Below are 23370 nucleotides of genomic sequence, written 5' to 3' on the forward strand. Positions count from 1 at the left end.
GGAAGTAGAGAGCTGATTACCATCCATCAGGGTAACGACAGAGGTCCCACAATAGGGATGGCCTCAGCTAGATTTCGGATGCCCCTTCCAATTCTAAAAGTCTGGTCTGTTTTCCTGCTTAGGCTCAGACATGAGCAAGCATAAGAAATAAAAGGTATCCCATATATCTGCCCATCCCTTTCCGCAGTATATGATTGGAGGACTGGCTGTGGGTCAAATGAGGAGTTAGATTTACAAGGTTTCTTCCAGCTTCAAAATTTCTTAATTTTAGATTTAGATTGCATTTATAACCCAAATAAGTGGAAATCATTTATTCTCTCCATTCAGACATCTATTCCTTAAGCCATGCCAATGTTAAATGTCCTCGATTGGTTTAAAAAAAAAAAAAAGTCACCGAAATCTCTTATTTCCAAATGGTGTCTTCTATTATCAGTTGATAGTGGTGATGGACAACATCTGAGTGGAACCCACTGCAGAGACTTTTTAACACTTGAAATCATCACTCAACCTTTTCTTATCAGACTGAATAGTCTCTCAGTTCATGTCATAAAGGAAACTGGAGGAGAAGAGAGTAGGAACCTTTAAAAAAAAAATCTCCAAATTTCCACATCAATTTCTGGAAGTGCATGTGGCATGGGGCAGAGTACTCATACAGAATTCTGACCAGACATGGAGGCAACAGAGTTTTCTTCTGGCTCTGAATGCAAATAGGAAGAAATTGACAATGATGAGATTTTATGTAGGAAAAAATAGTTCCCCTAGTCTTCAACTCCTTTAAGTATTTCTACACTAAGGAGACAGTGAGTCCTGGCCCATAAAGCAGAGCGAAAGCCCTGGCAGGCCTGCTGACCAGGGAGCCACCTGATCACGTCTGGGCTAGCACTGGTCCTGCAGTCCTCTGTAAGAGCAGGGCTGGGAGCAGGTGCCTCACCATGCTGCCTCCCTGTTAGTATGGATCTCAGGTCTGAGCTTCTCTAAAACATTCATCACACAGACATGCCACCCTGAGCTGACTCAGGAGCAGCCTGTACTCATGTAATGGGGCTGAAGATTGCTTATTAGTATTACAAAAGTATCTCTTATCTGGGCCTGCAGTATGTTTTATATCTCTGTTCTGATTCCTAAACATATTAACTTTTATTCACTTTCTCTAAGCAATATAATGATGAACTCTAATCTGGACCTCCCAGGTGCTTATCACAATCCCTCTCCCCCACCTTGGTATCACCACCAGTCTTCCTGAGGAAAAAAATAATCACCCACATTTGAGAAAATCAACCTAAACACCCTTTGACTGACACTGACTGAAAACCAATACTCCCTGGGTAAGCCACTCCTGCCAATTATGCCTCTGCCAGCTGGCTACTGGGCCAAAAACATATAATCCCAATTTATGAAACAGACCATTTCAAAAACTCATGTAAAGAAACCCTTCTATAGGAATGACAATTACAAATCAAGAAACTCACTAGATGTTTGTAAGCTGACCATGATTTAAGATCCACAAAATCTAAGAACAGAAAAGAATCCTCTAATTTAGAAATTTCAATCCCTCTCACCCTTCATCTGTATTTTATTCATTTAACAACCATGTGTCAAATGCCTAGTCTATAGTAGGCACTGTGCTAGGGCTAAAGATATAAAGACAAATGGAACCAGACCCCACTCTTCTGCACTGTCCGCTTCCTGGGAAGGAGAGGCAGACAGGTAACCTGTCACAGAACAGGCTCTACTCAAGAGGCCCTCTGTGAAGAGGCTGAGTCCCTTTATTCCAATCGAAGGTATGAGGAAATGTAGGTCCCAGAAGAGGGGACATCTGAACTGAAGCCCAGGTGATTAGAATTAAATGATGAGAGCTGTTATCATGCCAATAATCAGACCCACACAGAGAAGATATGCATGTAATTTATTAGCATTAAATATGCACAACAGACCAACAATGCCAGGTTTAATTTTTAAAGTTTTAATTCCTTGGTAAAAAGCAAAATAGTAATAACAACACAAACGTGAAGTCCTGATTCAGATTCTGCTACCTAAAGAGAATGTATTGTGCTTTAAATTTAATTTGATAAAATGGCATAGCTTACAAAACACTTAGAAACCAGTGTTAGTGGATGGGTTCCAGCCCACACAGGAGAATATAAGGAAGCAGCAGAGTCGTGCCACCTTTTTGAACTTCCTGTTGCCCATAGATCTTCTCACTGAATAGCCTCCAGTAACGTATGGGGGCCAGAGGAGGGCGCGAGGCTGTGTTGGAGAAGGCTGAATGGATGATAAAAGCATTGCAATAAATGACAAACTGATATAAACACAAGAAGAGGATTTTTTTGGTCTTGTCTTCATTTGTTTATTGTTTTTCTTGAAATCTGCCAGGCCATATTCTTTTCAAGTCCAAGTTTGGGCAATAATTGAAAAATATGTCTCCCAATAAATAAATCAAACACTGAGTAATTAACGTATCTTTTCTCACCTGTCAAAAACTGATCAGCCCAAAAGGAAAAACAACAAAACCTGAAAGAAAGCTTTCAAGCTCAAGCTAATAGGCTAAGGTGAAAAAGGTTTATTAGCCTCTTAAAACTCAGTCCAAATGACCAACCAACAAAACTGCCCTCACTCTGTGTCACCTCATTAATGCTTCCTTCTCATGGCTCCATCTCCTGATATGGCCAGTAAAGGAAGCATTCCAATTAGCTAGACAAGTCGTCATACAGAACCATTTACAAAGAATCAGAACTTAATATGATGCACTCAAAATAAGCATGCAATTTGTCTCCATTTATTGCTTTACAATGCAAGTGAGAATTCTGGAATGCCCAAAACATTCAAGGACTTAGTGCATAATAAGCAAGGCACGAAGCTAGGCACCACTGGCTCAATGACCATAATTTTTAAACTAAAACTTTGTATACACATATTAACAAAATAATTTTATGTAACTTCCAAGTATATGCAGCAAACTGAGTGACATGGTTTAGATACTGACATACCAGAATTCCCAAAGCATTCCAATGCTAAAGACATCTGAACACTTTAAATCAGAAGTAGTAACTCCTCCCTAAAATGGAAAAATAGGCTATACAGTCACTGTACAAAAGCCTCTTCAAGTCTTAGAATCTTAGGACTGATGAATTTTTTTTTAATTTAGCTCTATATGAATGTAACTCTTTAAACATCAACCATCTTCTGATTTCATAACTGAAATTGAGAAACACTGTAAGGTGGTATGTCAGAATCTAGAAGCAGATCTTAACAGAGATCTCTGATACCTAATTGTTGGCTTTGCTCTTTTGCAGAATTTCCAGCTGCAAGAGACAGAAGTTCCTAGAAAGTCGGACCATCCTTTAAAAGAGGCAAAAGAATAGAGAAATAAAAAGAAGAAAAACACAAAAGTTTTATTCCCCTCTATCATGGTCTCAAAAAGAATCCATCTATTTTCAAAAATGCAGTATTCTAATAACTAATTACTGCTTCCTCAGTCATGATGTATTTTTTTAATATATAAGGCTTCAGCTCTACCTTAATGTACATTTATGAAACTGATTTGAGATTGCAGCAACAGGTCTATGTCCTCAGCTGACAGGTGAATGCCAAACACCTAAACTGTTAAGGAATATGAATTTTTTTCTTTGACTTCTTATATGAAATATAATTGGTGACTTATCATTGAATATTGGCTGTACAAAAAGATAGAAAAATTATAAAATAAAATGGGTTAAAATGCTGATAATGTCAAGATCACAAAAGACTGATTTTACAAACTGAAATCTTATTTCAGTGTCTTCATCATTTGCACCTGATGACTACATTTTAAAAAAGGAGTGGAATACCAAGGAGGCTTTGGCTAAGACTGTCACTTGAGCTCTCTTTAGAAATCAACAATTTTCTCAAACCAGAACAACAGTATGTGCCATTTTTCGTAGTTCCAATAAGGAGACTGACAATAACACCCTTCAAAATATAAGTAAATAAAACTCCCTGACAGGGAGTATGCTGTTCCTATTTCTGTGAATATATTTACCTGAATAGGAAAAAATGTTTAACAGTTTTTCTTAGGTAAACTTCAATGCCAAGATCAAACCAGACTGTAATATTTATCATCAGAATTTGATATTCTGCTGTGATATTATATACATTATACATCACATATATGCTATTTATATCTGCTAAATATAATAAATTTTATTCTCCTAATGAAACTATTTTATATAGCTAAGTAATTCAGTAGAAGCAAAGTTCAAAACAAAATGTGATTTCCTAAATACACCAAAATAAGTATATTTTCAGGAGAAGAGCATCTTTGCTAAAGGCAAGAATTTGTTTACACTTACTGGTATCCTACACCCACCTGTGCCTGACCATTCTATTTAGTCTCACTTCAACTATAAAATAAGTGTCACCATAAGCTACTGTTGTAGACCCAAGGCATTCATGGATTTCAATATTAATGGTTCTATTCTTGAGTGACCCTGAAAATACATTAATATGCTGTCATTTGTAATTCTGTGTCAGCAGTGATTGAACTGCCATTCCCAGGTGAGTGGACTGAGTGTAACCACTCAGGTCTCAAATTCCATTTGATGATGCTCTGGTTCTCATGAATGAGTGGTAAGTATAATTATTGTCCTTTTATATACATGAAAAGTGGCCAGTGGCGTTATAATATAAAACACTGGAATTACAGAAAGTTGGAATTCAAAATCCCACTACATCCCTCTTAAGTATCAAGAAAATGCTATAGCAGGAACTTGCTGAAAATATTGACAAAGTGATTATTTTACTATTTATCAAAGTTCCGTATCATTAATCATCATCATTCTTTTTAGTTCTGGAAGCTCCAATATATTCACAAAATTCTCAAACTGGATTTGCAAAAAAGGAGAGCATGTCTAGAAAAATGCTGTTTTCCAATGAGGTCACTCTGACTGGATTCTTTATTTGGTTTCATAATTAGTTTCAACTTTACACATAGCTGACACAAAAAAGATAGGGAAAAGCATTAGAGGCCAATTATAGAAGTAATAAATGCACAGTATATCAAAGTCATGTTCCATATCTCTAAAATTACAAATAAAAACAGGTCATAAAGAAACAAACTGATTTCAAAAGGCATTATTTCTAAACGAATATAAACAAACGTTAGAGTAAACCTCTAACGAGATTCTAAGGTGTTACTTTTTTCACATTTTAACCGGATGTCTTAAAATAGATTACTCATTTAAAATAGAGGTTCTTCCCCACCATTCCCAAAAAACTATTATTTTTTTAAATGTTAATTTTTCTAATTGATGGAATTTTAGAATCACTGGAATTTCTCTGAATCCCAGTCTCAAGGGTTGCCTTAAGCCTTAAATTTACAAAATGTTTTTGCAAATAATGCTCTTGTACTGGGTTTACATTATAGTAAAATGCTAAAAGGAAATACTAATGAATAGATTAGTCTAATTTGTAATTAACATCATTAATCTGCATGTTTTTCACTAAGTCCTTCAAGGAATTTGTTCTCCTAAGTATATTAACCATGACCAAATCTTGTTTATTATTAATTATATTAGCAGACCCCCTTCTTCACATCCAGTGCTGACATAAACTTCAGCCACCAAACACTAAGTTTAATTATAGTAAATTTCAATTAATGATACCGAATTAATGAGGTTTTACTATAATCAAATGGAAAACCAGATACATGGAGTAACTCAACTGATGGCAACAAACATCAGTAAAAAAAAAAATTCACAATGAGCTGCTCTTCTTGACACACCACAGAAGAAATGATATTTTTTAAGACTCCATTTCAAGATTCAAACATGACAGTTATTACTGATGTAGCATTTTTTCATTCCTTTTTAAGTAATATTCAGTCTCATTCAGGTAGAAACACTCGCGGTTTGAATTCTTATTAATATTTTACTTAGCTACCATCATCTGGCTTGTATGACTTAGGTATCTTTCCAGAATATTCCTATGTCAACACAAGTAGTACAAAGGCTGACATCACACAGAAAGACAGCAACTTTGCATTGCCTACAGCCAAAAGCAATACAAAGCACAAGTGCTCCCTACCTAGAGTTTTTAAGAAACAGTCCAAAACTCCTCACAGAAATTTACCTCTCAACCACCTACCATGGTATCTAGAGTTTCTACCATCAAAAACCAGTTTGGGTTAAGGTAAAAGGCTCCTTGCAAAACACTCGGAGATGGGACAGAGGGAAGAGAAGAGGTGTAAAACAGATCAATGCACTCATCAAATAAAGCTGAATCTCCTCCAAGTATTTAACTGTCATGGAGTAGAGATCTATAGCCAGGAGGGAATGTTAGGGCCAGACAAGGAGGAGTTATAGGCAGGAACAGGCAGGAAGAAATGAAGAGAAGTCAAAATTTGGAAAAAGGCCTGTGGAGCACCACTGCAAAGAAAAAACAGACTATCGGATGTGTTGAGGGGGAGAAGGGGAAATAGTTATTCTTCTATTTATTGCCCTCGGTTTTTTGCCATATAGTTAGTTATGCAATGCTTCTTTTTAAAAAAAATGTAAAACAGTAAATGGGTCAGATTATTCTCATTTCCAACAAATGACATTACCAAGATGTTGCCTCTGAATTTTTTATACTTTCCATTGTTTTTATCCAAGAACAGTCAAAATGAAACAGCAGCAGTTTTGTAGCAACTTTTTTCTGAGGTCATCTAAATGAATGCTCTTCATCTCAAATACTGCCATTCCTTTTTATTCTTAAGATTTAGAAAACTGATCAGTCTCTGACACACTTAGCAGATGCTGCAAATCTGAAAAATTAGAGTTCGCTGAGACTTAAAATCAACCTGTCTATAAAGTTGCATTCTGCAAGTAAAAATCAAGAAAGCCGTCGCATCAGGGTATTACTATAAACAAAACCACAAGCACAGCTTTTTTTGTAAATAGCAATTTGTTACAAAACAAAAGCCATATCACACTAATGAAGATAACTGTAAACAAACACCATGGTGTGCCATGGTAATAATGATCCAAACACTTCTTACTTCTGTATTCAGTAAATACTACTAGTTGTACTTCATATAAGGAAAGAAGCTTTTAAGAAGCAAAAAAATTTTCTCAAGGATAATCCTTTTTTGCATTAAAGAAAAGGCACTGAGATAAAGTACTAACAAAATTTATAGTAAAGCTATGTGACTTTACTACAGTTTGTGAATCATATCTTAAATTTTTGTAAATATGAAGTCATATGGTAATCTCTTTTCCATCAGCATACATGTACTTTGTACTCACTATGCATATATTTACATACTCACAGGGAAATGCTGCTTCATAGAAGACTAATAATCTAAATAGATTATCACTCAAATAACTAGTAAAAATCATACATATAACAAAATGTTTAATCCAGTGTTCAATAATGACTTTTAAGCCAATAATATACCATCTATAAGAAAGCATAAGGGAAAAAGTGGCAGTGTGTCAAAACCTTGAAATCAAGATTCATCAATAAAACTTTTTTCTAAACAAAATTTCAGATTTAAAATTTCACATCAAGATCACTATCAAAACATGCAAAATTAACTTTTCCTTTTTTGAATCTATCAACCACATTTGCAATTCATTTCTGCAAAAATATATAAACCAAATTATTGGAGTTATGGGTGGGTGTAGGTACTTATAATAGAAAGCCATCTATAATATAGTACAGTATTAGAAAAAAGGCAGCAAGCAAACCACAGAATGGCTGAAAAGTCTAAGTGAGCCATGGAATGGCTGAATGGGTTCTTTCACCTTAACTGGTGAAGACCCAAATTATAATGTGAACAATTACTTTTATATTCATCACTTGATGAAAAATTTCCATTTACATTGAGAATCCACACTTTGTGATTTAAAACAGGGACCGTGAATTTATGTGTGCAATTATGAGTGTTTTTTAATTGCTGACAGGTTTACAGCTCTCATTTGAATTATAAGCTTTACATTAATTGTTTCAAGAACAGGTAACCTTAACATACTTATTGGAACTACAACTAAATGTCACACATTTGGAGATGTTTCTGAAATATTAGCAAAAGGTCTTAATTTTTGAAAATGTCAACAGAGTCCTTAGTACAAAGAACAGTTCCTCTGAATGAATTTGAATTGACTATATACACGAGTGTCCATGCCTGCAGTTGTGCATCTGTCGTCCAATTTCAAGTCATTTTTGCAGAGATATTTCCTCCTTATTTTGAAGGATGTATGCATACTGCACTGAAGCAGGAATGATTCTAATTCAATCAAAACAAAGTATTTTATTCTCTTAAAAAAATTTTCTCTCACCACCACACACACACACACACACACACTAAAAACTGAGCAAACCTGAATGAAGGAATGCACAGTTTTGAAGTCCTAGAAGGACATGGGAATCCTGGTCTTCAGGCTGCTGGGTTACTTCACCTAAGTGCTCAGGGTGCAAATGACTTTATTGCCATGCCCTCCACTTGCATGCTCTGGCAATGTTAAGACACTAATTCTGTTCTACATACAACTATCTATCTCTCGGTTTCTCTCTCACAGTCTCACTCTTTCTCTCCTTCCACCAGCCACCGCTGAGACCACTCCGCGCCTAGCCCATGCCGATCTCTGCTCTGCTGGGTGTCCTGACCCCCGGAATTAGGGATACTGGTGGGTCCACTCTGTGGTCTCATCCTTCCAGGATTCGTAGGCTGGTACCTCCCCCACTCCACCAAGGAGAACAGAGGATTCCCCGGAGCGGTAGAGGAAGGAGTACCTGCCCCCATCCTCACCCCCACGCATCCCGGCGTCTTTTCGCCAGGAACCCTAGAGCCGTCCCCGCCAGTGCATGATCCCGGGGCATTGGAAAGAGCCAGTGTAAGAGTCAAATAGCCCAGTAACAAGGGGGTGTCAGGGGCACGGAGAGCGAGCGGGGTGAGGTTACCACAGGGGCAGGGAGGGGTGAGCTCCAGCTGGAACCGTTCAGGAGCGCTGACAGGTCGCCGAGGGAAGGCGCGGGGCGGCGAGGGAGGCTGAACTGCCCGGCGCGCCTCCCTAAGGGCCTGCGGGGGAATCCCGGGGAGGCGTCGGCGGGGCTCTCGGGTCCTTCCCCGCCTCCCGCCGCCCCGCGCGGCCGGCCCCCCGCTCCGCCCGCGGCCGCCCCCGCCCGCGGAAGGAAGCGCCGGGCGCCCCCACGCTCTCCCGCGCTCTCGCGAGTCCTGTGCAGGCTCTTTGGGGAAGGGGGAGGCGGCGCGGAGGGAGTGCTGCAATGGGGCGCCGAGAGCCCTGCCAGAGCCTGGCCGTCGGTGGAAAGCCACGACCACATAAAAATGCCATATTAATTTTTGAAAAGCCATAAATCACCCCTCCCTCTGCAAAAGAAAACCATAAACCCGATCCCATGCAAGCCTGCGAGCAGCCACCCACTTCCTATTTCTGTCACAGCAGCTACACCCTGCCAGCAGCCACCCCCCGGGAGCCCCTCCCGCCCCGCCAACCCCGCCGCTCGCAGACTGACGCCCCGTAAATACAAATGTCCCAGGTACGGCTGGGTGGGAGGCGTGGGGGCAGGCAGCGAGAAGGAGGGGGCCCGAGGATTACACAATATCCTAGAAGGTCCGTGGCTGGGGCCGGCGAGAACCTGGGGCGGGGGAGGGGAGGCGGCCGCCCGGGTGCCTGCGGCACGCGCTGCCCGGCGACCGCGGCGCGCCGCTTACCTTTCACCACCCTGTCGGTCGTCGACAACTTGGGGTCTATTGCCTTGGGCTCGGACATCTCCAGTCGCCGGGGGACAGCGACGCGCCGCTCGTCCGTCCTGCTGCACACCGACCGGACCTGCGGGCCAGACGCTCGCCGCCGCCGCGCTGCACACCGCTCGGCTGAGGTCTGGGCTCTGCGCTGGCTTTAAAGTTACTGCCTTCCCCGCGCGTCCCTCCGCCGCCGCCGCCGCCGCCGCCGCCTTCACTCCTCCTCCGCCGCCGCTCCGGGCTGCGCGTGTGTGATGGTTATTTATTTATTTTCTAAGCACGCCTCTCGGTTCTTCTTTTATCTTGGGGCAGGGGGGGATGGGAGGAGAGGAGCACACACGAGCGCCCACCCTGGCACGGCGCTCGGCACCGCGGAATGCAGCCCCACGCGCGCACACGGCCGGGACTACGACCGATCACATGGGGAGGGCCGGGGGCGAGAGGGGAGAGGCAGGGCCGCCGATGTCAGCGCTCCCGGCCGCGCCTGGGCGTCCCCGGCGGCGGAGAGCGGCCGCCGCAGCCGCTGCTTCCCCCACCCGGCGCCGTCGCTGGTCCGGGCCGCCGGAGACGTCCTGCCGCCTCGCTCGCTCGCGCCCGCCTCTGCCTTCCCGCGGCGCTCCTTCCCTCGCACACGCACAGCCGCGGAGCTCCCCAGACAGTCCCGGGCGCAACCTACCCTCCGCCGCCGCCGCGCCCGCCGCCCCCTCCCCTTCCTCCCCCTGGCCCCCGCCTCTAGCGCCGGGGCAGCCTCCGCCTTCCCTCGGAGCACTCCCTCAGCTCCCCACGCCGTCGTCGGAGCTGCGGGCGCTCATTGGCCGCTGCGCGCGCCACTCACTGCCCGTAGCTGCCTCCCCGCGGGTCCCGCCTCCCGCTCCACCTCGCGGGCCCGCCCCCAGCTCTGTTTTCCCGGAGCCGCGAGTCCGGCGGGCCTGCTGCCTGCACCGCCCAGTCCCCGCTCAGGTGTCACTGTTGCCGGCCGGCCGGGATTAGGGAAGGATAATGGGCACGGGACGCGGCTGGGAAGAGAGGGGCTCCACCACGCCACCTCGGCCCCGTTTGGCTTCCTCTACTGGACCCCGTAACGCACACCCGCGCGGCTTTGGCAACCATGCCCTGTCGGCCGGGTTAAGCCGCAGTGTGAGTGGCCAAGTGCGGAGGGTGTCTCCGGGTGTGTGCGTGGCCCAGAGAGGACGAAAAGGGAGGCGGCAGGGGAGGGGAGGGAGTGGGGGTGGGAGGCGACCGAGAGGGCGGAGGAAGGAGCAGCGCGGGGAGCTTCGGGACCGGCACAGCTGCTCTCGCTGTCGCAGCTGTCCGGGGAGGATCGCCAAAAGGGCGACGGATAAACACCGTACCTTGGGGAGACGGGCTACGCCTGTGATGGATATACGTTTGTTTTCATATTTGGGCTTTTTTGTGGGCGGTGTAGTGGTTATTGATGTTTCCCACCCATGCATCCACACCTCCCGAGGAGGGGGCTGCACCCGAGCGTCGTGGGCGGGGGACCTGGAGTAGTGTTCAGGGCGCCATGGGATGCGGGAGCGGGATGCTCTAGGAGGATGGGGACGGAGTCTAAGGGACCTCAGGCAACTCTGAGGCACCCGAGACCTCCCTGCTGTTTTCCAGGGAGAAATGAAGGGGTGGGAGAAACACCAAAGAGAACATCGACTTTTCCCTGTTCACCCACGCGCCCGCAGCCACTGAACAGGACTGACGACCTTTCCCTTCCCCCTCCTCCCAATCACTTGACACACCCTTGGTGCCCCGATGCCTGCAGGGCCTTGAAATACAACTCTGGTACCTCCCGTTGAAAGGAAAGGAGAGAATGCAACGTGCGGGAGGCCAGAGTAACAGTGGCCCAATGCACCTTTCTGACCTGCCTGCCCTGCACTGACACCGAATGAGAAGAGGGTCTCCCTCTACCAGAAGGTCACTTCCGCACAGCCCCTCTCTCCAACTAACCTCAGCACCAAGGACAGGCAAAGAGATTGAAGCTTCTTTGGAAATAATGAAGAGAGCTGAGCAAATTTCTCACCCTCCATCTTTCCTGTTTTATTTCCAAGTTTCTTCAATATTATGTTTTTCCTATTTCACGAATTGGACCATGAGCCCAGTAAAAGGCCTAATAAAAGATTTAGGAAGCTAGGAGATGGAGCAAGAAAAAGTGTTTTGGGGCACAGGGATTAAAGTTCAAACCGGAAAATAAGCTTTAGGAATTGACTGATGGCACTGGAGTATGACTTGAGCAATGTGGCCTACAAAGAACAGATGCTCACACTAGAAGGCAGGTGAGCTTCTGTGGAGTCCCCCAAGCAAAAGAGACCATGCAGGGTGTATCCACCTGCTCAGGGAGGCCAGCTCTAAGATTCTGCTGCTCAATTCACAACTCCAGGATACTGTATGGTAAATAGGCAGACAGTACATTCAATAAATATGTATTATGCTCCCTTTATATGCCAGACACAGTGGTAGGTAATTTGTATGAGGGGAGAGGCATTTGAAAATGGTCCTTGCCCTCAATAAAACCTACAGTCAAGTAAAAATGACATAAAAATAAGAGCTCTGAGAGGCCACTGTAATGCCTCAGAAAGGGGTTGTTGAAAACAGCCTCCTGAGCGTGAGCAGAGCTAGTTGCTAAGGCAGCTTAGGTTGGTCCCTGGCCAGCTGGCTCAGAGCAAGCCAGAGATGCCCAGGCCTGTGGGTGAGAAGAGGGCTTGCTTGAGGAAAATCCAAGAAACCATGTCCAGGGATACTCACTTCTAGGGCCATGGTGTTCTTTCCCGCCTGTTGCAAAAAGAAGTGCTGTGCCATTCCCACCGTTATTTGGACTCACTATTCAGGTTTAGGAAAACGCCTTTGAACCAAGATGAGAGGCTTAAAATGTCAGCACCCTAGAAAAGTTTTATGATACAGATAGGAAATAAAGGCACACCTTTGAGGCACACCCTTCAGTCTGCTACAAGTCTAGGACACCTCCCAGCTGAGGTATGTGTGGGGAAAAGAAGTTATGAGTCATAATCACTTTACAACACATCTTATTTTCATAGGTACCTTTAATTGCATGTGTATGATTGTGTACAGTTGCAACAAAAACACATCTTAGACAAAATTTGACCCTAACTCTAAGAAAAACTAGACATCAACATATTATCTAGGGACTAGTTATGTCCACATACCTGGTCTACTGAAATAGCCAAATCATCTATCTCTTTTATTCAGGTATTTTTTTTCAGATGTCCTACTATCTGCTACTGCCATTTTTTTTTCATCCTGTTAGGCTGCGTGAGCAGTCCTTGATTATATTACCACTTAATAAGATTACCTCACACTCAGAATTTCCATCTTCACGGAGTTCCTGAAATTCCTGGATGCTGACTTTGACAATGTCCTCTGCTTATGAAAAAAAAGAAAGGAAAAGAGAGAAAACCTTGGCAAAAAATCCAACTTGCCATTTTACTAGCAAATTACTAAAAATTGCCTTTCCCTTCCTTAGTTTGCTTCTCTCTGGGAAGCATCTGTCCAGGTAGTGATTCCATTTCCTAGTCTGCACCTGCTTACATTTAAGTAGGCCTGTCGACTAGGTCTGGGCTATGAGCTGTGGGCTGAAGTGTTTCATCAGTTTCAGGCCAAAGTAGTTAAGCAGCAGATATGCTTTCTCCATCTTATGGCTTCTTCTCCTATAGCTGAATGCAGAGGCTTCTAGAACCCAGATGGAAAAGCTGAGTGCCTGAAATACCGCATAGAACAATGGTGCTCACCTACTAGGAAACTGCGTTAGACTTTACATGAAGAAGAAATTAACTTTTATTGAGTTGCTACATTGAAATTTAGGGATATGTTTGTTAGGGTAGCTAGTGTAACCAAATTAATGCACAAAACTTACTTATGATGTTAGTACAAAAAGTAAAATCCAGAATTATGGTGTATGTTTCACATAATAGAACTACACAAAACCTAAAAATATTATTTCTTTTAATATATAAGCACCAAATTTGACTTTTATAAATAGATTATTCATATACCAGTTGTTTTGAAAACCTGTTCTATGCAAGGTATTGTACTACATGATGTATGAATGCACGGAGCAAAGAATTCAATGACTCAATCCCTTTATTCAAGGATCTCAAGTATTGTTATACAAGAATTATGTACATGTTATCTTTGCAACATTTAGGAGTAGGGTGCTACTTCCTCTCACTACTGGAGAATGCAAACTAATTTTACTATTCACTTTATCAAAACTAATTATGAAGATAAATATGTGTGGACAAAAAAGAAAATACTGATTTGGAGTCATCTGTCCACTCAAATGCTCTAAGTCACAGCTTACCTTCATTGGTGCAAATAATAATAAATGAACAATACAGTATTTTAGTTTTCTATTGAGTGTTTTGCTAGATCTGGAGGCTTTTTTGTTTTTTTAAGAAAAAAATACACTGTATTCTATATTCTGTTGTGAGAATAACCTGATTTTGAATCTTTGGACTTTGGTTCTTAGATGAATGTACTAACATTTTGACATTAAGATCTGAATAAGAACATCTGGTTTTGGCTCTCCTAAGGCGTGTACTTCATTCCGCGTAGTTGACAGCAGACAACAGTATGTCTGGCCCATTCTAACCTGATCTGGTGGAGCATAGTGCTGAAGAACGTGCAAACTAGACAGCCAGTCCTGGTGGGGCCATGAATGTGTATGAGATCGTGATTTATTATCCTAAAGCAAACTCCTCTGACATTCACTTCTAACATGTCAAGTTTTATGCTCTTTACTATAGAGGCTCAATGAAATATATTATTCAACATGGATTTTATTTGAGGTTTAAGCTAAAAGGGCTTTTTATTGTTTATCTTTTAGATTGCTCTTAAAATTTTATTGAGTCTTGGTTTGTTCAGCAGGCAGTTTCCCTCATTTAGAAATGTAATTTCTCAAAGAACATAAAAAATTGCTATACCAAATGTATTCAGGTTAAATTTAATTGTTTTCCATCTGGGACCAAACTATAACTTACGGAATTGTAGGCTAAGTTCAACATGGAAAGGATGTATTTTACATAAAATTTGTCAAGACTATGGATGATCATTATTCATGTGGATTTAATAAACATTCATATTGTTTTATGCATATTTGTATCTTATATCTCACTTCTGTACACAGAGTAGGTGCTCAACAAATTTTGTTAAGTGACTTTAAAAAATGTATTGACATCCAATATGTGAGGCACTAGGTTAGGTCCTGTAGGCCCTTATCTCAGGGATATTTCAATTTATATATACATATTTCATAGGCATATATGTGTACATCTATATATGTATATACATATACATAAACACACAATGTAAAGAAATCTTATTAGCCCTTTCTCCTATGTAGTTTGAAGTCTAATTTTATTATTAATTTTTTAATTATGAATAGGTTAATGGTGTCAAGTCAAAAATGTTTACATTTAAAATAGCTATATATAATGCTATTATATTGAAAACCCAAGAAATAGTCATGCTGTAAAACTTTATGTATACTGGATTTTCTAAACTCAGAATTTTAGAATGTTTGACCTGAAATAAGCTGAAGTTTACGTTTGAAGTGCTTTGAGATCAACTTCAACAACAGTAAAAGACTTAGTAATCAAACTAAAGGAGACCTAGTAAATCAATTGAGGAGAAAGTTTGTCAAGCCTTTAAAAGCACATTTGCATATACAAAATCAATATAGTAACTAGAAATGAGTTTGACTCATCAAAGCTGGCATAAATTTAACTTTCTGAAAGTAAGTTTTGCCATTATTGATTGAGAATTCATGAATTCAAGTAAGTATTCTATTACAAAGACATCTTGCACTCAGACTAGCCATCTATCTTTTACTTCTAATTAGTGAGGGTTTTCTTTTTTCGCTAGCATACATGGTTATTGGAAAGCATATATTCAACAGGCATTTATGGACACCTATACAAATTAGGCACTGGGAATATAACATTAAAAAAAATCAAAGTCTCTCACCTTGTAAACCATACCTTCTAGTGAGAAGAGACAATTGATTAAGAGGAACAAATAAAAACAGTTACACACATGTGACATGTCAGGTGAACTAAGTGACAGACATAAAAATCATGTGCAGTGGTGAAGGCCCTAGAGGAAGTGATGGGCAAAGGCATGCTACTCACTGCTGTAGACAAATTGTTTAGGGAAGACTTCTCTGAGAAAGTGGTATTTCAACAGAGATTCAAATGAAGTGAGGATAACATTTATGTAACTATCTGGAAAAAGTGTTCCAGGTTCAAGGAACAGCAGGTACAAAGGCTCTGAAGTAAGATTCTTGACATTCTTAAAGAACTATCAAAGAAGTCCCAAGTAGGTGGAGCACAGTGAACTAGAGAAAGTGGTACAAGGTGAGGTCAGAGCGGTGACATAAGGTCAAATCATATAGAGCCTTGTAGGCCATAAAAAATATTCTGAACATTAGTCTGGCTAAATAAGAGTTATTTCATTAGAAAAGTGATATTATATCATTTAAGCTTAAAGAAAACCATCACTCTTTCGTATGAACTGACTCTGGATGTAGTGATGGGAAAGGAGCAGGGATAGAAATGGGAAGACTATGTAGAGACTATTTTCATACCCCAGGCTAGAAATAAAGTGGGTTAGATTATAGAGTTTAGATGTAAGTGGTGAGAAGTATCCAATTCCAAATATATTTTAAAGATTAGAGCTAACAGATTGGCTGATGGGTTGGATAGTGGATGTGGGAAAATTAAAAAGAGGGATCAAGAACTCCAAGATTTTGGAGTGGAGCCATTGGAAGATAGAGGAGTTACCATTTGCACAGAAAGGAACATTGGGAATGCAGCATATTTTGTGGAGAAAATCTAACACTAGTTTTAGATATGTTAGCTTTGAGATGCATATTATACATAGAAGTGGGGACAGCATGCAGCTAGTTGGATATATAAGTCAACTTGAGAGAGAGCCAGGCTGGCATTGTATAAAAGTGAGAGTCATGGCTTCATGACTTTATATATTACTTTAAATAGTATTTTATTTCAGTTAGAAGGTAGGGAGAAGAGGAAGGACCAGTGAAGCCTACTGAAAAGGGAGAGGTGGTGTCTCTGAGGTAGAACAAATAAAGTAAATTCTGTCAACAATGCTGATGGATTTGGACTGAGTAAAATGACAACTGAGAATTGACTATTGGTTTTGATGAAAGGGGAGTTCACTAATGGTCTTAACAGAGCAGTCTTTATACCTACCTAAGTCAGCACCTTATCATTCTCTGCCTCTTTATACTGTTTTAGCTCCTTGTTCGTGTTTGTACTTACTTGATATTACATGTGTGGGTGTGGTATGTGTGGTGTGTTTGTCATCCTGCAGTAGATGATACAACCCTTGAAGGTAGAGATTTTGTCTTATTCTCATGTGAGTTTTATTCTGGTACCTGTAATATGCCTAGCACATACTGAGTACTTAATAAATGTGTAGTGAATGAATATTTGCTTATAATGTAGTGCAGGTCAGTTTTTCTAATTTTCTCAATAGCTGAAATAAGCATTTCAAGGGTGTGGAGTGGGAGAATTTGGTGGAGATGTTCAAAAGGTATAAACTTCCAGATACAAATGAGCTCTGGGGATGTAACGTACAGCATGGTGACTATAGTTAACAATATTGTATTGTATATTTGCAGTTGCTAAAAGAGTAGACCTTAGAAGTTCTAATCACAAGGAAAAAATTGTAATCATGTGAGGTGATGGATGTTAACTAATCATATTGTGGTGATCATTTTGCAATATATACACATCTCAGATCATGTACACCTTAAACTTATATAATGTTATATGTCAATTATATCTCAAAACTGAGGTGTGGGGAGAAATACGCATTTCAAAGCATTTGTAGGAAAAAAATTAAAATTCATATTTAGATTTTCTTAAGTTACAAACTCAGTTTTCATTGAGTAAAAAGAATTGATTCAGGCCTTCAGGATGAGAAATGGAATGGGAATTCAGGAGGTCAATTTTAGCATGAGGTGTGTTTCTCACATATCCCCACTGTAAGAATAATTACGTATATAAATCTAGGCGAGGACACTCTATTACTCATAGCTCCTCTTTCTCCAAATACACAAAGAGTTCTACTGTTTGCAACATGAGTTACTCTCTGGTGATAAGTTAGGCCAGACATTAGCAATTTTCAGGGAGGAAGTGGGCAGGGTGTGGGTTATGGTTGTTTAGAAGCAGTCCCTCAAAAGAGTTTCCTTCTCTCTTTCAGGGTGTCCCTGATGCCAGCCCAGAGAAATCTAGACAGTCAGGGAAATTGTGCTAGGTATGCTTTAGGGTGCTTGCCCAACTCATGCCCGTTTTAGATTAAATGCCCCAGCCACAGCACCTGCTGAGTGATCATCAGGTTACAGATTCAACTGCTGCCATCACAGAGGACTGGAACAGGGTGGGTGAACATCTAACCAGAGGGCGCCTCAGGACCAGTACCCTTTAACTTCCCTGACCTAATCTGCAAAAGTAAACTAGGCTAATCAGATACCCCTGGGACGAACTTGGCTCCAACATTTGGAGGAAAGTTGGTGTGGTTGTCTGAATGCAAGGCCTTGAGGCTGCGACTGAGCTGGCAACTAGCAAATAATTCATGAGCAAAGTGAATAAGGAGATGAAGCCACTTGGGCCAGAGGGACCATAGTTCAAATTCAGCAGGGGTGAAGAGAGATGTAAGAAGGAGAGAGAGATAGGGAGAAAGAGATTTCTAAATATTTTTTTCCTTTTTGTCTTTCCTCAGGCCTGGTTGTTTAAATCTTTTAAGGATTTATGAGGCCCCTCCATATCCTTACAATAAACCCTGTTTGCTAGAGGTTGTTTGAGAGTTATGGTGCTTAGAACCCAAAGACCTTTCATCATAGGGAAGACAAAAAGAGAAGCTGTGACTGTTTCTCCATGCCCTCTGTAGATTTTCAAAAGTTGACACCTTCTGATTCTGCTGCTTATAGAAATCCTTTTCTTCATTCAAAAGATGACTATAATATGCTCCCATCCTTGCCCAACCCAGGGGTTTCTACAGGACACCCGATGCCAAAAATAAAAAGAACAAAACAGTGTATGTATGTGGAAAGTCCGAAAGAGGGGTGGTGGGGGGTATACTCTGGGGAGTCTTGGTAAGTTTTGGAGCTATTTAATTGAGTTTTCCCTATGCCTCTGTCCACATCACCATTAGGAAGCTTATAGTTTACACAGCAATAAAAACTGAAAAATCTCAGTACCTTAACAAAGTCTGAAGTCGTCTGCAGGTCTGGGCACCCCTCCAGGCCAGTCAGCCTCCGTGTGCTGACTGAGCATCCAAGCTTGCTTCAATCAGATCAACAGAGGCACCTTACAGGCACCATTCAGCACATGCTTCCAGTCACCAAGCAGGGGAGGAGAGCCCTGGAAAGTTGACACTCACTGCAGGCTGCACTCACATTTCGTTGGCCTGACCTCTTCATTTAGCCACACCTAATTTCAAGGGGTCAGAAGTATGTAATCCCCTCACATGTCCAAAAATAGATGGACAAGTGGGAGGTATAATTATAAGAGGTAATTATGCCAACATTTTTAAATAATCCATCTAACCTTGTGGTTATTGTTGAACACCCAGTAGCTAGGGCGTGCCCTATTTCTGTTTTACATGCCAAGATTCTCCTGCATGACTGTTGCTCCTTGCACTGAACCTCTCCTTCTGTCCCTGGTGCATGGCCTCTGCAGGGGTGAGTCAGGTACACTCCACTTAGACCAGCCTGGATATCATTACATCGTGCCTGGACCCTGTGTCCCTAAGCCAGGTTCTCAACATTGCCACTACTTCTGGTGCTCTTGCTAGCTCCTCCTAGGCCGAGGCTTAGGTGCTGCCTCGCTCTCTGAGCTCTGGTGTCTCTGTAGATGAGCAGTGCTGGGCAACAGCTGACAGTTGTGAATGTTATACAAACTTGACTAGAAGAAATACCCTCTTAATGTTTCTTATCTACGACTAGAAGTACTAAGATCTCTAATTTTCAAAGATGTAAACAGATTACCTAGAAATATGAATATATTTATATAGAGACATTCAGCAAATATAGAGTTTATTTTTGTGAAACACTGCCTTTTATAAGAAGTTAGCATAACCAGTTACTATGCTGCATAAATGAAAAACAGTTCCTGTGAATAACATGTTTTGGTACTATTTTTATACAACAAAACAAGCTCTTTCTCTTACTTTGTTAATCCCACAGTATGCTACGTAGTCCTTTATGTTCACCTGACTAGGCTATAATACCCAATTATTTAACCAAATGCTAGTCTAGGTGTTTCTGTGAAGGTATTTTGTAGATGTGGTTAACATCTATTGTAATTCTATACTCAATTAAGGAAGAATTACCCTCAACTCTGTGGGTGGGCCTCATCCAATCAGTTGAAGGCCTTAAGAGCCAAAGCAGTTTTCTCTGGAGAAGGAATTCTGCTTCAAGACCAAAGCATCAGCAATTGCCTGAGTTTCCCTCCAGTCAGTCTGTCCTACAGATTTCAGTATCACTAGCCTACATTTGTGTCAGCCAGTTCCCTAAACAAATCTCTTTATACACACACACACAAAAGTATATATATATATTCTCCTATTGGTTTTGTGACAAACCCTGACTTATACCTACAATGTATATTTATTTCCTAATTCAAGGTCAGCAGTTATTGTAAATATGAATGAATGCCTTATATGCACCCATATTTGTCTCTCATACATGTACATGTGCCTACACACACATAATATGCAATACATCACTTAGTAGGAACATATCACATAATCATTCAAAGATAAAGTTTTTTATTTAACTTTCCAGAGTAAAAAAAATCACTTAGTTTTTCTCATTTATAGCCTAAATGAATAATTTCCATTCTCCCAGATATACCAACTTCCCAGGTAATTGTAATAGATAATCAGTTATCTAAGTTTGGGTTTGCCAGATGTAAACCCTAAGATGAAGATTCATGTAAAAAGTGATTTATTACAGAGTTTCCAAAGAAGAGTAGGGCAAGTGACAGGAAAAGGAAGGAAGCCAGGTAAGGGTGAGATGTCAAGTGAAGATCCAAGGATGTTGACTTTTGCTCAATACTGCAGGGACCTCTTGCAGACTTAAGAGTCACACCTCCAAGCTGTCCCCCTCAGGGACCAGGGAGCTGAGTGTATTGACTCACCAGTCATTGCTGGAGATGTAAATTCCTGGGCACATCTCAGGCACATGCCAGGGAAGTCTGAGGACAGAACTGCAGCAGAGATGCAGGTGAAAAGCACATAAGGGGTTGTGTGCCAGGAAAAGGCAAAGATTCAGAGAGCATATGGGTAGGCCCTCAGAATATCTGCTGGTCAGAATTGTAGACCCCTAGGATAGAGAAACAGTGCAAGGAAATAACCAAATCACTTTATTGAAAGCATACAGTTTTTAAAAAGTCCTCTCTCTTCTTCCAGCACTTCGAATGAGTCTCCTCTCACCTCCATAATGAAATTACCACCCTAGGAGTAAGTATGATGTGATTTCATGGGCAGATGGCCTCACTCCTACCCCATTTCCAATAACTAAATAATGCCCCTTCTATCATGTGCAATTCTTAAGTTTCAGAATACATCATTTAGTCTCTTTATGGATAGACTAATGTGAAAATATACCCAAGACAGGAAATATATATATTTTTAAACTTTTTTTTTGATATAGTTAATGTACAATTACTTGAACAACATTATGGTTACTAGACTCCCCCTTTTATCAAGTCCCCCCCATATACCCCATTACAGTCACTATCCATCAGCATAGTAAGATGCTATAGAATCATTACTTGTCTTCTCTGCATATACTGCCTTTCCCATGTCCCCCCGCCGCCACTACATTATGTGTGCTAATTGTAATGCCCCCTTTTCCCCTTTATCCCTCCCTTCCCACCCATCCTTTGCAGTCCCTTCCCCTTTAGTAACTGTTAGTCCATTCTTGGGTTCTGTGAGTCTGCTGCTGTTTTGTTCCTTCAGTTTTTGCTTTGTTGTTATACTCCACAGATGAGTGAAATCATTTGATACTTGTCTTTCTCTGCCTGGCTTATTTCACTGAGCGTAATACCCTCTAGCTGCATTCATGTTGTTGCAAATAGTAGGATTTGTTTTCTTCTTATGGCTGAATAATATTCCATTGTGTATATGTACCACATCTTCTTTATCCATTCATCTACTGATGGACACTTAGGTTGCTTCCATTTCTTGCCTATTGTAAATAGTGTTGCAATAAACATAGGGGTGCATATGTCTTTTTCAAACTGGGCTGCTGCATTCTTAGGGTAAATTCCTAGGAGTGGAATTCCTGGGTCAAATAGGAAATATATTTATTCAACTCAGAACTGAGATCTGTCCTGGTCTAAGCACTCTGCCCAGCTGTAGAAGGCATTGGATGCATGCTGGATGTTTTATCTGTTTTGAAGCCTCATTTCAAACCTAACTCATCCCCATGATTCACGCAGTATCATGGGCTCATATTTCTATGGATCAAGACCGGGTATAGTATGTCACCTCCCCTTCATCAGATTCTTTTCTTTAAAGAATTGGATTCAGTCTTTCTTTGGAAGACAGGTCATATTTATACTGAGGCATTTTCAGTGCCATGTTATTCTACTCTATAGATCAGGAAAGCAGAGAAAGGGTTTCTACAGAAAAAGAAAGAAATATGAATCAGACATGCAGAGAAGAACAGAGGTGAAAGACAGAAGAAAGATGGCTAGTATTCCATTTCCTGATTCCACTGCATGATAGCTCTTATGGTCCCTGAGATCCCAATATATTCTTATCAATCATCCCATTTTGTTTTGCAGTTGGGTTAAAGTTCCATTATAGGCAACCAAGGAGTAATAAATAGCAAGGGGAAACTAAGAATAACAAATTTTCTCAGCTTTGGACTCTGCCTGGGAAGAATCTTGGGAAGAGACCAGTGGAAATCCCTTCCCTCCAGGCATCTGGCTGAATATGGAGTGACTCAGAAGCAAAAGTGGTGAAATGGACAGCCCTGGAGGTAGAAGAAGGTTTTTATGCTGATAGAAACACTTTTCAGAGGACTTGGGTTGTCCAGATCCTCAAAGTTTCATATTATTTTAAAACTGACCTGTGAGAATCTTCCATGATCTGTCACTTCTTCTTCTCGTATCTCTCTTCACAGATCTTTTGCCTTCCCCTCATTCATCTGAAATTAGTATGGTGGTTATAGCAAGGTGTGAAAACTTTGGTGGTGCCAAAGAAACAGGAAGTGATGCTAAGGAAGCATCACAAGGCGTTAACGCTAGAAAGGCTTTAGTAAAAATATGGGAGAGGAAAGTACCCTTTCTTATCTAGGTAAAAGACTGATGCTAAGCTCCTGTGACTTCATCTATCTCCCCAAAACTATATATTACTTACATACCTTAGATTTCAGAAGTGAGGGGATATAGAGCTGGGGATGCACATTTACATATTTATTGTAATTGAAAAACAAAATAAGGTTTTCTTTTCCTCACAGAAAAGCCTAATTTAGATTATTGGTTTCACAATTAAGAACTGGCTTTGCCAATTAAGTTCTTTGGCAGATACTTTTCCTCTAAATTAAATAAGTTTAATTTGCTGCTCTAATGTTTTGATGAAAACTATTT

General features: G+C 41.2%; 1 protein-coding gene across 2 annotated transcripts in view; it reads right to left on the reverse strand.

The window, feature by feature from the left end:
* The window catches only part of PPP3CA (protein phosphatase 3 catalytic subunit alpha), a 297778-nt gene extending 287352 nt beyond the window's left edge, over positions 1-10426 (reverse strand). Inside the window, exon 1 of one of the 2 annotated variants that reach the window (XM_036879171.2) lies at positions 9689-10426. In XM_036879171.2, the coding sequence (XP_036735066.2) occupies positions 9689-9746 (58 nt within the window). In that variant the 5' untranslated portion in view covers positions 9747-10426. The remainder of the gene's footprint in view (positions 1-9688) is intronic. The other variant, XM_036879172.2, reaches the window with a different exon arrangement.
* Between the last annotated feature and the right edge of the window lie 12944 nt (positions 10427-23370).

Source organism: Manis pentadactyla, chromosome 5 (genome assembly GCF_030020395.1).
Source record: "Manis pentadactyla isolate mManPen7 chromosome 5, mManPen7.hap1, whole genome shotgun sequence".
NCBI classification, from domain to species: domain Eukaryota; kingdom Metazoa; phylum Chordata; class Mammalia; order Pholidota; family Manidae; genus Manis; species Manis pentadactyla.